Here is a 14,600-nt window from a genome sequence, read left to right as displayed (position 1 = left end):
CAAACTGTCCTGACTACATTCCCTACACAACTTCCAGAACTCCTCTGCCAGCAAGTTACTTTTTTCAATTCAGAATCCTCCAGCTAACATAACCAGTGTGTGTGTGCATGTGCCTTCAAGGCACCTGTTAGGTTATGGTGACCCCATGAATTTCATAAGAGTTTTCTTAGGCAGGGAATACTTGGGGAGCATCTACACTACAGAAATAATGAGGTTTGAGCCTTTGTCACCACTTTAAGTGCAATAGGTCCATCCTATGGAAGCTTGGGATTGGTAGTTTTACAAGGGAACTGTGTGGCATGGAACTGTAGCAAGGCACTCTTTTGTGTCAGAAGAAGGAACTAATCGAGGCAGAGGAGGGAGCCCTTCCTTCCCCTGAGGCTGGCCAGAGGAAAGCAAGAGGAGGGCCTTTGGACTAGAGAAGGGAGCCCCGCCTGATTCCAGCCTGCCTCCAGTTGGAGGAAGAGCCAGCCCTGGCCCTCCTCTGAAGGGAAAAGCCAGCCCTCCCTAGTCCCTCCTGTCCTGAAGCTTCTTAGGCACTAGCCAGCCCTCCAGAGTGGAAGGTCCCTGTGGACTCTGGGTAAGTCACCTTGGAGCAGGTGGGGGCCACGTCTGAACCTGGCTGCCAACCCGGGTCTTCCTCCCTAGCAAGGGGGTTAAAGGGTGCCCCTGCACTGCAGAAATAATCCAGGCTTTGGTTGTTGTTATTGTTGTTTGTTGTTGTTGTTGGTTGTCATTTCAACAAGGTCCAGCAAAAGGAAAACACAGCAATCTCATAAAAAATGATATTTTGCCAAAGATAATTTATAAAAAACTACATTGTGAACGTGTTACCAAAAACTGGTTGGGAATCACTGCAAGTTGTTGTTCTTATTGTTGTTATTTACTTATAGCCTGCCTTCCTCCCAGTGTAGGGACTCAAGGCAGCTAACAACATTTACCTTGATCCATGTAGAGAGGTGTGTAAGAATTATTATTATTATTATTATTATTATTATTATTACAATCCCCTGTAATCCACTTTAAGACCACTTTAGCTGCCCAGGTTCAAACTCCCCATCCATAGCATTGAGCCCTGACAGTTAAAGTACTGTCAAACTGGATTATTTCTGCAGTGTGGATGTAGCCAAAGTCCCACTGGGACTTCTTTCTGAGTATTATTATTATTATTATTATTATTATTATGTTGTTGTTGTTGTTGTTGTTGTTGTTGTTACTTTTATTATTTTTACTTTTCTATTATTGTTATTATATTTCTTTTCTTAGAATTGGGGCTCAGACCAGCTTCACAGTATTAAAAGAAATGAAAACACAATGAAAACATACTGTTCTTTTAATATTGTGAAGCCGCTCTGAATCCCAGTTCTGGGGAAAGAGCAGGATACAAATAAATATGGTGGTGGTGGTGGTGGTGATGATGTTGATGATGATGATGTGTGCATTGGGTGGGATCCCCGACATGAGCATAAAAGACCCACCAGGTGACCTTGGTCGAGTCACACTCTCTCAGCCTCAAGGGAAAGGCGTTGGCAAACCCCCTCTGCCACGAAAACCCCAGTCCAAAACACACTGCAGGAGTAATCCAGTTTGAGACCACTTTAACTGCCCTGGCTCAGTACTAGGGAATCATAGTTTATTGTGGCACCAGAGCTCTCTGACAGAGAAGGTTAAATGTCACACAAAACTACAGATCCCAGGATTCCCTAGCACTGAGCCTGGGTAGCTAAAGCGGTCTCATACTGGATTATTTTTGCGGTACGGATGGAATCGAAGTCCCACTGCATTCAGTGGGACTTTTTCTGAGTAGCTGTGTGTTGGGGGTGTGATCCTCCACTTGAGCATAAAAACCCACTGGGAGACCTTGGGCAAGTCACACTCTCTCAGCCTCCGAGAAAGACAAAGGCAAACCCTCTCTGAACAAATCTTGCCATGAAAACCCTTTGCCCTGAATCGGAAATGACTTGCGGCACACAACCACAATAATAATAATAAAAAAATATTTATTTATTTATATCCTGCCTCTCCCTTCCAGGATCTAGGCGGGTAACAACAGTCCAATAAAACAGATATGCAGATAGTAATAAAATTTCCCTAATTCCCTTAACCCTCCCTCCTTCTGCTAAAATTACACATAAACATCAAGACACAATACAATATCCCCAGTACAGTGTACTTTTTAACACATTTTGTAACTAAGGATCGACACAGGTGGAATTATGTGTTGGGGAGACTTGCCCTCTGAATCTGGCTTTTATTTAACTGGGTGCATCTTCTGTGTTGAAATAATGCAGTTTGACCCCACTTTAACTGCTGTGGCTCTACAGAATAATGGGATTTGTAGTTTGCTGAGGCACCAGCAGGCTTTGGCAGAGAAGGCTAAAGGGCCTTGCAAAAATTACATATCCCTGGAATCCATAGGATGGAGCTACAGCACTTAAAGCGGCATCAAACTGCATTATTTCCACAGTGTAGATTCAGAGCCAGAAGGGTGTAGTGTTGTGGTTAGATTTTTGGCCTTTAGGACTGCATCTGCACTGTAGAAATAGTCCAGTTTGACACCACATTAACTGCAGTGGCTCAGTGCTGTGGATTTCTGGGATTTGCACTTCATTGTGGCACTGAAGCTTTCTGAGAGAGTAGGTTAAAAGTCTCACAAAAATAGAAATCACAGAATTCCATCACACTGAGCCATGACAGTTAAAGCAGTGTAGACATGGATTATTTCTGCAGTGTGGATGCAACCTAAAATAGCATAAAGGATTTCTCTTGGGTTCTTTCCTAAGAGATTTCCACAGTGTCAGAAACTGAGGAGGGGAGTGTTTTCCCTTGTGTTGGCATAGACTATAGACACACACGCACACCCCAAGGTAGGGCGCTTGCTGGTATTTTGCAAGATCTTACCATGTGGGCGTCCTTTTCTTCTTTCACGTTCTGAGTTGAGTTTATGTGAGGTGGTTAAAAAAAATGCAGATGGCTTCCCAGGCAGAACTATTTGCTAACTTAACGCTGCACAAACTGTCAGAAGAGTTATTTCCGAGTCACTTCTGTCTATCCTTTCCTATACCTTTCAAAAAAAGAAAAATTGTAATGGCAACTGTAAGCCTTGCACACGCTTTTCTAGTTGTTGCTGTGTGCCTTCCAGTGGTGTCTGACTTACGGCAACCCTAAGACTACTCTATCATGTGATTTTCTTGGCAAGGTTTGTCCAGAGGAGGTTTGCCACTGCCATCCTCTGAGCCTGAGAGAGTCTGCCTTGCCCGGAGTCACCCAGTGGGTTTCATGGCTCAGCGGAGATTTGCCTCAAAGTAAATCCATAAAGCAAAATGGAGGTGATTTCCAAGTAAATGTGTATAGGAGGACATTATATTGCAGCTGTCATTTTCTTTCCCTGTTCTGACTGTGTTTGTTTGTCCGGGACAAAATTCAGTTCCACGTTGGGGGCAAAACATTTGAATTTTCTTTCAGGAATCCAGATTGGTGCACAACAACAAATAAAATCTCCCACCTCTACACTGTTATAAGGGGGGATATGAAAATAATTCTCTAAATAACGCTCTATGGTCTTCCTGTCATTTCCTTTTTTTCAAATAGTTTTCTGATATTTCCCCCCAAAATAGTACCTTGAATTACTCTCCAACACTTAACTCCCCCTCCTGTGTGCATTGACTCAAAGGTAAGCATCACAGAATTCAATGGGACTCATTTCCCAGGACCATCTTTTAAAAAGCTTTTGTCCTGAGCTTTCTCTCTATGGTCCAAAACACACTGCAGAAATAATCCAGGTTGAGACCACTTCAACTATCCTGGCTGAATGCTAGGTAATTCTGGGAGTTTTCTGAGACACTGAGCCTTCTCTGTCAGATAACTCTGGTGTCACAATAAACTACAATTCCCAGAATTCCCTAGCACTGAGCTAGGACACAGTTAAAGCAGTCTCAAAGTAGATTATTTCTGCAGTGTGTTTTGGACCTAAGTAATATTTAATTTGCTGTGCAATTGTGAAATCTGTAACGGCGGTACAAAGTCTGGGTTTTGCAATGCTGCGCTCACTCTAAAGGTGTGCATTGCTGTCAAAAGACTTTTTAAAAGTGAAAACAGTTCATTAATCGGTCTTCTTTGAGTTGCTGTTAGACATCACTGTAACAGCCTTCCATAACTGCTGCTGTCATTTCAGTGCTCTGTCATCATTTAAAATGGAAAAACGGAATCTACATAAAATTTCCCCAAATTTCACTGGGCAAGGTGTGAACCCTGACCTTGCTATAGAAAGAAAAAATCCTTCCTTCAATGTAGAACGGCTTACCAATATACTAGATGGAGGTGCTGAGAGAACCCAGATCCGAAGGACAGTTGGTAAGTAAAGTGTTTTGAAGGAATGCATGGCTTGCTTGTTTGATGAGTAATGATAACTGCATTATTTCTACAGTGTGGATCCACTCTTTCTCTGGATCACACACCTGCATGAACATCCCAGCCTCCTACAGTCAAGCCACTGATCTAGCTGGCTCAGGGCTAAGGAGCCTGCAGCCCTCCAGGTATTGTTGGATTCCAGCTCCCATCAGCCCTAGCCAGTCTGGCCAGTGGTGAAGCATCATGGGAGTAGTAGTTCATCTTGAGGGTCAAGATTTCCTACCCCGGTATAGCTTTTCAGTGTTACCTGCAGTGATTAGAAGCAGCCTCCCAATATTTTAGTCTTTCCCAGGCCTGCCTGGAAGTGTTTCCAATTGCAGCCAGCACTGCAAAGAACAAAAACTATGCAGGACACAGGAATGCCTCTTCTGACAAGAAATTCTCCTCTCCAAGACCCTCTTTTTCTTTAGACTCATGAGCAGATGTACCTAACATCAGAGTACTAGAAGAGTTTTTTTCCCCTTTAAAACCAATGGTCTGTATTCAGAAGCCTGAATACAGCATGACTAATGGAGAGGACATGTACAGGCAAATGTCCTATCCGTGTGTGTGTGTGTGTACATGCATGCACCTCCAGCTCATCTGTTGACTTATGGCAATCCCATGAATTTCATAGGGTTTTCTTAGACAAGGAATATTCAGAGGTGCTTTGACCAGTTCCTTCTTCTGAAATAGAGCCTATAGCACCTAGTTTTCATTGGTGTTCTCCCATCCAAGTACTAAGCAGAGATGATCCTGCTTAGCTTTCAAGATCCGGCCCACTTGCACTTGACATAGAATCATAGAATCGTAGAGTTGGAAGAGACCACTAGGGCCATCCAGTCCAACCCCCTGCCATGCAGGAAATCCAAATCAAAGCATCCCTGACAGATGGCCATCCAGCCTCTGTTTAAAGACCTCCAAGGAAGGAGACTCTATCACCTTCCGAGGAAGTGCATTCCACTGTCGAACAGCCCTTACTGTCAGGAAGTTCCTCCTAATGTTCAGGTGGAATCTCTTTTCCTGTAGCTTGCATCCATTGTTCCGGGTCCTGTTCTCTGGAGCAGCAGAAAACAAGCTTGCTCCCTCCTCAATATGACATCCTTTCAAATATTTAAACAGGGCTATCATATCACCTCTTAACCTTCTTTTCTCCAGGCTAAACATCCCCAGCTCCCTAAGTCGTTCCTCATAGGGCATGGTTTCCAGACCCCTCACCATTTTTGTCGCCCTCCTTTGGACACGCTCCAGTTTCTCAATGTCCTTTCTGAATTATGGCGCCCAGAACTGGACACAATATTCTAGGTGGGCATAATTGTTCAAAACGTGAATAGGTTTAATGGTTTACCTTTCTTCTTATGAACACAGTTTCTCACTTTCCTTGCTACCACATTTAAACATGTTTCATTTAAAAAATCAACATGGAAAAAATAGGCAGTGTGGGTGGCTGGCATTGTGAAAGCAGTGGCTAGGTGGATGCCAAAACTCTCTTTCAGGCTTAAAAAGTAGAATCAGAGATCCAAAAAGTTACCTTTTTACTATGACTCCCAGAATCCTCCAGCAGTGCTATGGTCTGAAAGAGTGACATTTCCAGGCACTGAGTAGAAGGGACAAAGAAATTCCTGCAGCCAATTACAAAATGTCAAGGAGTGGAGAGACTGTGTGAACAACCCTGCAAATAGGGGTACTTCTTTCTGTGCTTCATGAATGTCAATGGGTGATTCTTGTGCTGTAGCAAGCTTAAATAGCTGTTGTTTATTGCCCACAGATGCCTGGCTCCAGAGTGACCCAGAATTTAGTAGGGAAAATCAATACTTCCAGAGCCAGAATGAAAGATACGAAGGAGCTATCAGGAAGTCATTTTACCTTGCAAAAAAGATGAATGAAATGGGATGGGTTGAAGGTGGACCTCATCAGGAGTTCTGCTATAGGTGAGTTCAAGAGGTGGCGAAACATTTCCGTTGGGGATGCTATGGCATCCTGTTCCAACAAGAGTAAAGAAATGTTTTATGGTACTACTGTAACAAATTTCTTATTGTAAAATCTTATGCTAATGTATGTATTGGCCTTGAAAATGCCTAAAATTGGGGGAGGGGTAACAGCAAATTCTACTGTTTGCCTTCAAAATTATTTTTACATAAATTGAGCTGACCTACTAGAATGGAGATCCTCCAAGTGGAAGGTCTGTCCTCCAAGAGGGTATGGGATATATTACAGTTGCCAGGTCCAGAACCAGAAAATTTTCTGAAAAAGAAGACATGTTTGTTTTCTCCACAAACCACCTATGATAGTTTGGCCTCACTGTGGCAATACTGGGATAGAAGTGTTTGGATTTAAGCCACAGGGAAAGAAGAAGCATGCCAAGGCTAAAAGGAGAACTAATCCTATATGTACACGTATGCACTTGTCTGGGACCAAGTCTCTTTGAACTCCATAAGACTTGCTTCTGAGTAAATATGTAAAAGATTACAGTCTTATAGTCCAGTGCGTACAGTATTTAGAAAAAATAATGGTCATAGTATGTACCATGAATCATATTTCAAAATGTTATCCTTCTTCTGTTGATTACCTAACTAATGAGAGTGTGTACTAACATTACTTAGGTCAGAACAATTTTTAAAAGGAGTGGGGGTGGGTGTCACAGCTGTAGGTTGAAGACAGTTGCAGTGCTGAAATCCCATTGGAGAGGTCAGATTATGATCCAAAGATACACTTCCATATTCCATAGTCTACTTCTGATGACAGTGGAATCAAGACTTTCTTCCACTCCATGTCTCATGGCAGCCCCTTGTGACACCAGAAAACTGCACCAAGAGAGTCACCAAGGCACCCAGAACAGAGTTATTGTGTGTATTGGGGAAGGGATTCAGGAAAGTGGGGAGATAACACATTCTGGCAGAAGCAGCAGGTTTTCAGCAGAAATACGTCATTGGATCCTGGCTTTTTGTCTGATGACAAACTGATTTTGATGACAGGTTTATGACAATCTGATTTTGCAGCAGAAAAGGGTAGCAATAGCACCCAGTAGAACAGTCTTCACTCAATGCAAGCTGTTTCTCAACGTAAAAGAGGAGAACATGGCATGGGTACTAAAACCCTACTCCTGACCAATCTAAGGGAACTAGAGCAGTGTAGCTAAGCTTAAGGGACTATGGACAAAAACACATGCAGATATTTTCTCACACTCTAACATGAAAAAGCATCTAGGTGTGTTTCGATTTCTCTGTGTGAGTGTGTGTTTGTATCTGTCTTGCTCTGCCCCTATACCTATATTTAACCTTTTCCTAACTCGGATGCTGTCTCCTGAAGTGAAGGGGACACCTCTGGGTGAGGCAAAACATGACTTCAGTGTTGTTCTATGGAGGGTTCAAAAACTAAAAACATACTTAAAGTGATGTGTGCAAAGCTTGCGCCTCCTGGAAAAGGACAGATGTGAATGTCCCCTCTGGGCCCTGAAAATGACTCTTAGATGGATTTGGGGGTTGAAAACAATGAAGTTGCATACATGAGACAAAGCCCATTAAATATAGAGATTCATCCTCTTTCAAATCCAGATTTTGCCCAGCTGTTCTGGGAACTGCACAGTACCTCACAATACAGTCAGCCCTTCTTATACACAGATTTTTTATACACAGATTCAAGCATCCACAGTTTGAAAATATTCAAAAAAAAGTATAAATTTCAAATATCAAACCTTGATTTTCCATTTTTTATAAGGGACACAATTTTGCTATGTCATTATATTTAATGGGACTTGAGCTTCCACGGATTTTGTTATACACGGGGGATCTTGGAACCAAACCCCCAGCGTATAACAAGGGTCCACTGTATTGTACCAGTCTGAGTCAGTTTGGCAGAGTTTCCATTCATTGGAGGTAAAGACAGTTAAGCACTGATTGCTCTCTTGAGCACATCAATGAAACCATTTCCTTGTCAGCAGGAAAGGAGGATAGACAGAAATTCTAGTTTGTACTTTGAATTGAGGCTTGGCTTGGACAGGGATCAAGGCTGTCTTGCCCTACCTTAGAGCATGCCTTCTTGCAATATGTACACACTCTGGCAACAGACAGCTCCCTGTCTTATTTATCAATGTCTAATATATTTATAGAATATATTTATATACCTGTAACACCTTTTGCCGTTTTTGGTGGAGAGGGGTTCTGTCCATATGTTTGACAGCCAACATCTGGAACATAACAGCATTGTATTTCCTTTTGCAGGGCTCTTAGTTCTGATATGGCATTTAATGTGCACCGAGTCTTTCTGAAAAGCATTATGGGTTTGGGCACAGATGAACAGATTGCCAAGTGGGTCCCCTTAGCAGAAAAGTTTTACATCGCAGGAACCTATGCCCAAACTGAACTGGGACATGGTAAGTTTTCTACTGTGTTGTTGTTCTACAGACCCATGATGCTAGGCACACTTTAGTGCTGAGAATTCACTCAAAAAAGTACACATCCACTCCACCAAGATGATATATGTGGGGCAGAAGGGTGCAGCAAATTCCTCCGGTCCTCTGGGAGGAATTTGCTGCAGCCTCAAAGATCTAGGCTTTCGGCTACCTCCCAGAGGGCTTTTTCTGTTGTCGCCCCCAGATTATGGAACGACCTGCCGGACGAGATCTTTAGACATCTTTAGACAGCTTTAAAAAGGCTGTCAAGACGGATCTCTTCCGGCAGGCCTTTCCGGGATAGATAACCCTGGCCTCAGGAACCCTCTTCTCATGAGAGTCCCAAAGGTCCTCCCTGGAAATGCTACCGTAGTTTACTGTTTTATTTGTTTTGTTTTGTTTTGTTCTGATTTGTTTTTGTCTTGTAATAATGTGTATGTGTTAATGTTGTTTAATTTGTTGGTTTTAATTATAATTGATTTAATAATTTTTTTGGGGGGGGGATTTTGATGTACAATGTATTGTATTTTATTGCTGTTAGCTGCCCCAATTGACCTCAAAGGGGCAGGATATAAATAATAATAATAATAATAATTATTATTATTATTATTAGAATTGTCTCAGTCTCCATTTTGCTGTCAGGTTATTGTAACAAAAGACTCTGCTGCATTTAGTGGCATACAAAGTACAGCATTTTTTCCCCAGCTCTGACCCATCTAAACTAAGATAAGTGAATTTGATGACATTCATGAGATTTAAATGCTCTAAAGTTTGGGAAGAGTTGTGTAGGTGCAGTTTATCTAGCCAGTATTGTGGACAGAATGATTGATGCAGATCAGGGAGATTTTGATTCAAATTTTTGACTTAGCCATGAATGTGAGTTAAGTCAGGTGTTACATTTTAAGAACAGCAGAGGTTGGGTGAAAGTGTCCTTACCATCAACATATTTGGATTTTTCTATCCTGGGACAGAAGATCTGCTTCTGTACCTTTTAAGCACAATTCCATTTGAATCAAGGAAAATGAAGCAGTATTGACAAGAGCTTGTGACAACACCAGCAGTTCCCCTCCTTTTTCCAGTTTTCAAAGCTGTTTTGCAACAGCATTGACTCTGTATCTGTTCTTTCTTTTTTTTGTCATAAAAGAGTGTGTGTGTGAGGGTGTAAATACAGATCCCAAAGTAATTAGTTGTAAGTAATTTGCTTCAAGTTAATGTATTACATTAAAGTTTGTTTGTTTGTTTGTTTGTTTATATCCCACTCTTTTCCCAGGACTGGGACTTTATGAGTGATAATTTTATTACTTTTGTAATGTAACTGTAACTTATAATTATTTTGTAGCAGTGATTCCCAAACATTGGTCCTCCAGGGTTTTGGACTTCAACTCCCATCCACCCTGGCCAAAAGTCAGGAATGCTGGGAGTTGAAATCCAAAACACCTGCAGGACCATTGTTTGGGAGTCACTGTTTTATAGGTATGAAGTATGGCCTCAGTAATGGTGGCAGAGGAATATCAAATGTTTTGAGCTTTGGCTCATGTTACTGCCTTGTGCTGCTACAATCTCTGGCACCTCCAGGGTTGGTGTCACCCCAGTGTGGTAACTCATGTCACACCGAGGCTGCCTGACATGCACCCCAAACCCACCTCCTCTGCCAACCAGGCCACCTCTGCCACAGTGGGGTGCTGCTGCACCCCAGCAGTCCCTTTCAGAGGTCTGCTAGGGCTGGTGGTTGGGCAAGAAAGTGGTGTCATACTGTATTATTTCTACAGTGTAGATGTACCCTTAGTCAACCAGTTGTCTCCTCAGAGCATTACAAAAAAATTTGCATTGCACTTTACAATACAAAACATGAAGATCAATGCAAAAATTGACTTATTAGTGGGGGAAATACAGAATGAACAAATGGTCAGAATTGTATTCAAGCCTCAGGCCAAGAGAGAGGGAGTGGTTTTCTTAAGGCTATTCACAACTTCCCTATTTGCTTCACTGATCCGGTGCTCTTTCCTCTTCCCTGATGCTTCAAATGGCCTGTTTTTCATTTTAGAAATATTTTAAAGTAGTGTGTATGTGTGTATACGCATGCATAAGTTGAGCAAAAAACCCTGAGAGGTTTGTGACACCTCAATTTTTTGTAATGTTCTAAGGAGACAGCTGGCTCACTGGGGGTGCAGCTGTACTGTAGAAATAATGCAATTTGCAGCTCCATCCTGTCGAAACTTGGGATTTGTCGTTTTACAAGGTCTTGGGCCTTCTCTATCAAAGAGTGTTAGTGCCTTGCAAAACTACAAATCCCAGTATTCTATAGAATTGTACCATGGCAGTTAAAGTGATGTCAAACTGCTTTATTTCTACAGTGTAATGTAATACAGAACTTGCTAATAGATCTTTTTCAGGCAAATTCAATCAGTGTGTGATTTTTATATGGAGGTTCAAGGAAACCTTGGCTGGCATCCTGTTCAGTATTTATGATTGCCGTAAGCCAGACTTTTGTAAATTGTACAGTCATTGTAAATATGATGGTTCACATTTACAATTATGCCACAGTTGCAACAACTGCAAATGCCCGATGCTGGTGATTTTCCCTCTGTGCCTAGCTGATGGGAGGGGGCTGAATTCATCATCAGTCAGCACCCTACTCTCCAGTGCCCTAGAACTTCTTTGGTTGGTGCAGCTGCCATGCTTCCAAGGTGGGTTTCAGCAGGTCGACCCAGGAGATGTCGGTACAATAACGAACCTCCACCACCATAGCTGTGTCTGATGACGCAGGAGCACAGCCCTCTGTTTTAAAAAGAAGGGAGTGCTGGTGGTAAAGGTCCAAGGAAAATGAGTTTTAAAAAATTGATTGAAGCCTGGCAGTGACCTCAGAGTCAGGGGGGCCAAACTAGTAAAACGTACTTTTGATTGAGATTGATGTGAGAGTGGAGCTTATTGAGCAGAAAGAAACCTAATCCTGAGGACAGTCCGTCTGCAGATTTCTTTGCTTTCGGCTACTGAATCTGCCATGTCTCTCTATCATTTTGTTGTTAAGGAACATATCTTCGGGGTTTGGAAACAACAGCTACTTTTGATGTTGCTACTCAGGAATTTATTCTCAACACACCAAGCCTCTCTGCTATGAAGTGGTGGCCAGGAGACTGTAAGTAGCAAGAGTCCAAGAGTGAGAAGGTAGGATTTTCAGACCACATTGTTGACAGATTTGACACTGATGTTTTCCTTTGGGTGTTTTCGTAGTCTCTGAGATGTGGGACTTTATAATGCAACCCCCATTCTTGCTGCAATCATACTATTGAAGGGAATACACACTGGATTGGGAGCACTCCCTACTGCACATCACTTCATTAGTACAACTGGGATGTTCTTGGCCCATCATGCTCTCTTCTGCCCTTGTCCTTAACCCCACCTATGCCTTATCCAGCATACCTTTTTGTGTGTGTGTGTTTGTTCATCTCAGCACAATTCTGGAGTTATGCTAAGGTAGTTTTTTAAAACTCAATAAAATAAAATAAAGTTTTTAAAAATGATTCTGGAATAGCAAAGGGGAGGAGGGACTGGGAAGAGGAGGAAACACTGACATCATATGCCTACACAATTCCAGAACTGCCACAGGATAATATACCAACCTGTGGACTAGTACTGTGCCAGCATGATTGAGAACTTATTACACTCTCTTCTGCCTTGCAGTAGGACGAACTGCAACTCATGCTGTGGTTTTTGCCCAGCTCTACCTGAAAGGAAAGTGTTATGGCATGCATCCCTTCCTAATGCAGATCCGCAGCCTCCGAGATCATTCTCCATTACCAGGTGACTAACTCCAGGGTGTCTTGAGAGGGTAGTACTCTACAGCACCATTTTCCACTTTTTCATTCTGTGACTGCACATGGTTCTGCACTATATTGAAATGTTTAGCTGTATCCATTATACATTCATTAAAGAGATAGAGGCTACATCTGCACTGCAGAAATAACATAGTTTGACACTGCTTTAATTGCCATGGCTCAATGCTATGGAATTCTGGGATTTGTAGTTTTGTGAGCTATTTGCCTTTTTCCTGTCAGAGAGCTCTGACAAACTACAAATCCCAGAATTCCATAGCATTGAGCCACGGTAGTTAAAGTGGTGTCAAACTGTACTATTTCTGCAGTGCTTATGCAGCCAGATTTGAATATATTATAAGATGATCATTTTTATTATTAGGAACCATGACATGTTTTGATCTGTTAATATTTTCAGGCCTTCTCCAGGAGGCTATGCAAAAGCATAGAGACCACATAAATGCATGTGTATAAAGATGATGAAATATGGACTCATTAAAATAATGGTATACTATATTATAGCCTGGATATTCTCAAATCAAAAGAGTCTGCAAAAATTTCTGATGGAGTCTCAGATAATTTATTGGCAACTGAAAATAAATGTATGAAAGGTTATAGATTTTATTCTGTTAGAGTTGTTACTGGTGCTGGAACATATTGACAAAATTCAAGCGCACTCATATCTGGATATAATTAGATGGGAAGAAAGGAGAATATCTAAGAACTCTAGATCTTTTTATTGAAAAGAGTGGGAGAAATTCTAACTCTTTTTTGATCTCTGAGAGGGTCAACACTTTTAAAATCTATTCTTTTTTTACCAAGATCTCATCATCATTAGTCCCTATCCCCTCCAGTGCACAGAATCTCAGGTCTGTAGCAGAATTATTTTGTTCCACAAAATTAACCACTAAAACAGGTCCACCCTACAGCTCCTTAGGTTGCAAAATGTTTGATATTCAGTTTTTTTTTATAAGGCCTCATTTTTTACCTCTATAATTTTTTTGGCATTTGCTTCTTGTGATTCGGAGAGTCTATGAGATATATCATTTTTGTAGGGTATCTGGAATGGAGACATGGATGGTGTCCTATGGGCATATATGAATCCATTAGAGTACTTGGTGATGTTCGTTTTGTGTTCACTCCTGATACTCCCATCTTCTGTTTTACTTGTTTTTTATGGAATTCTTCTAGAAACTTTGTTGTCTGGTTGAATCCCCAAACTGTCCAGTCTCAGGTTCAGAAATGGTCTTAAGTAGGTTCTTGGTGTTTCTTGAATCCATCAAAACATTCACACACCACAGTATTTTTCCTTTTGCAAATTTGGATACAACACATATAGTGCAACATGACATTTGGAAGTGTCTAACCTTTTAATTGTTTTTCATTGTTCCTTTTGTTCCTCAGGAGTAACGGTAGGGGATATTGGCCCCAAAATGAACTTTGAGAATGTTGACAATGGCTTTCTTATGTTGAAGAATGTTCGGGTTCCAAGAGAAAACATGCTGGCCAGATTCTCTCAGGTACATTAGCAGATTGAGGTAAATGGGTTTTGCAAAACATCAAGGGTCTACAGTGTTTTTCACATCCATGTGATTTCTTAATCTGTTAAGGAATTTTTGTAGAATTTTGGGAATCTTCACTAGTTTGCTTTCTTTCTCATACATGTTCTTTTAAGGAATTTTGATAAAATCTGTTTACATTTACTCCTCCCCCCCCCCCCCTTATTTAAAACCAAAAAGGGACTAGTCCTCATAGTTATGGAAGAATGTTTGAAATCTGGCAAAAACTTCAAACACTCCATCTTCTGAACTGGAACCCTGGCCTCTGATTCAACATTGACATTCCTGATTCTAAACAGGTTTTTTTATTGTTGCTGTTGTTGTGTGCCTTCAAGTCATTTCCAACTTATAGTGATCCTAAGATGAATCTATCATGGGGTTTTCCAGGACTGAAAGTGTGTGACTTGCTTACGGTAACCCAGCAGGTTTTCCATGGCTGAGCCAGGATTC

At 41.5% G+C, this 14,600-nt stretch overlaps 1 protein-coding gene across 2 annotated transcripts in view; it reads left to right on the top strand.

The window, feature by feature from the left end:
- Positions 1-507: 507 nt before the first annotated feature.
- LOC149321274 (peroxisomal acyl-coenzyme A oxidase 2-like) overlaps positions 508-14,600 on the top strand; it is a 32,164-nt gene continuing 18,071 nt past the window's right edge. For both annotated transcript variants that reach the window (XM_089518661.1, XM_089518668.1), the window contains exons 1-7: positions 508-580; positions 4,175-4,353; positions 6,158-6,320; positions 8,610-8,761; positions 11,808-11,915; positions 12,461-12,580; positions 13,996-14,111. In XM_089518661.1, coding sequence (XP_089374787.1) covers positions 4,194-4,353; positions 6,158-6,320; positions 8,610-8,761; positions 11,808-11,915; positions 12,461-12,580; positions 13,996-14,111 — 819 coding nt within the window. In that variant the 5' untranslated portion in view covers positions 508-580; positions 4,175-4,193. The remainder of the gene's footprint in view (positions 581-4,174; positions 4,354-6,157; positions 6,321-8,609; positions 8,762-11,807; positions 11,916-12,460; positions 12,581-13,995; positions 14,112-14,600) is intronic.

The sequence above is a fragment of the Sceloporus occidentalis genome, unplaced genomic scaffold, assembly GCF_023333645.1.
Source record: "Sceloporus occidentalis isolate IW3139 unplaced genomic scaffold, rSceOcc1.0.p SCAF_1, whole genome shotgun sequence".
Taxonomy (NCBI): Eukaryota; Metazoa; Chordata; class Lepidosauria; order Squamata; family Phrynosomatidae; genus Sceloporus; species Sceloporus occidentalis.
Note: the sequence above shows the minus strand (reverse complement) of the source record. Positions and strands in the feature narration are given on the sequence as shown.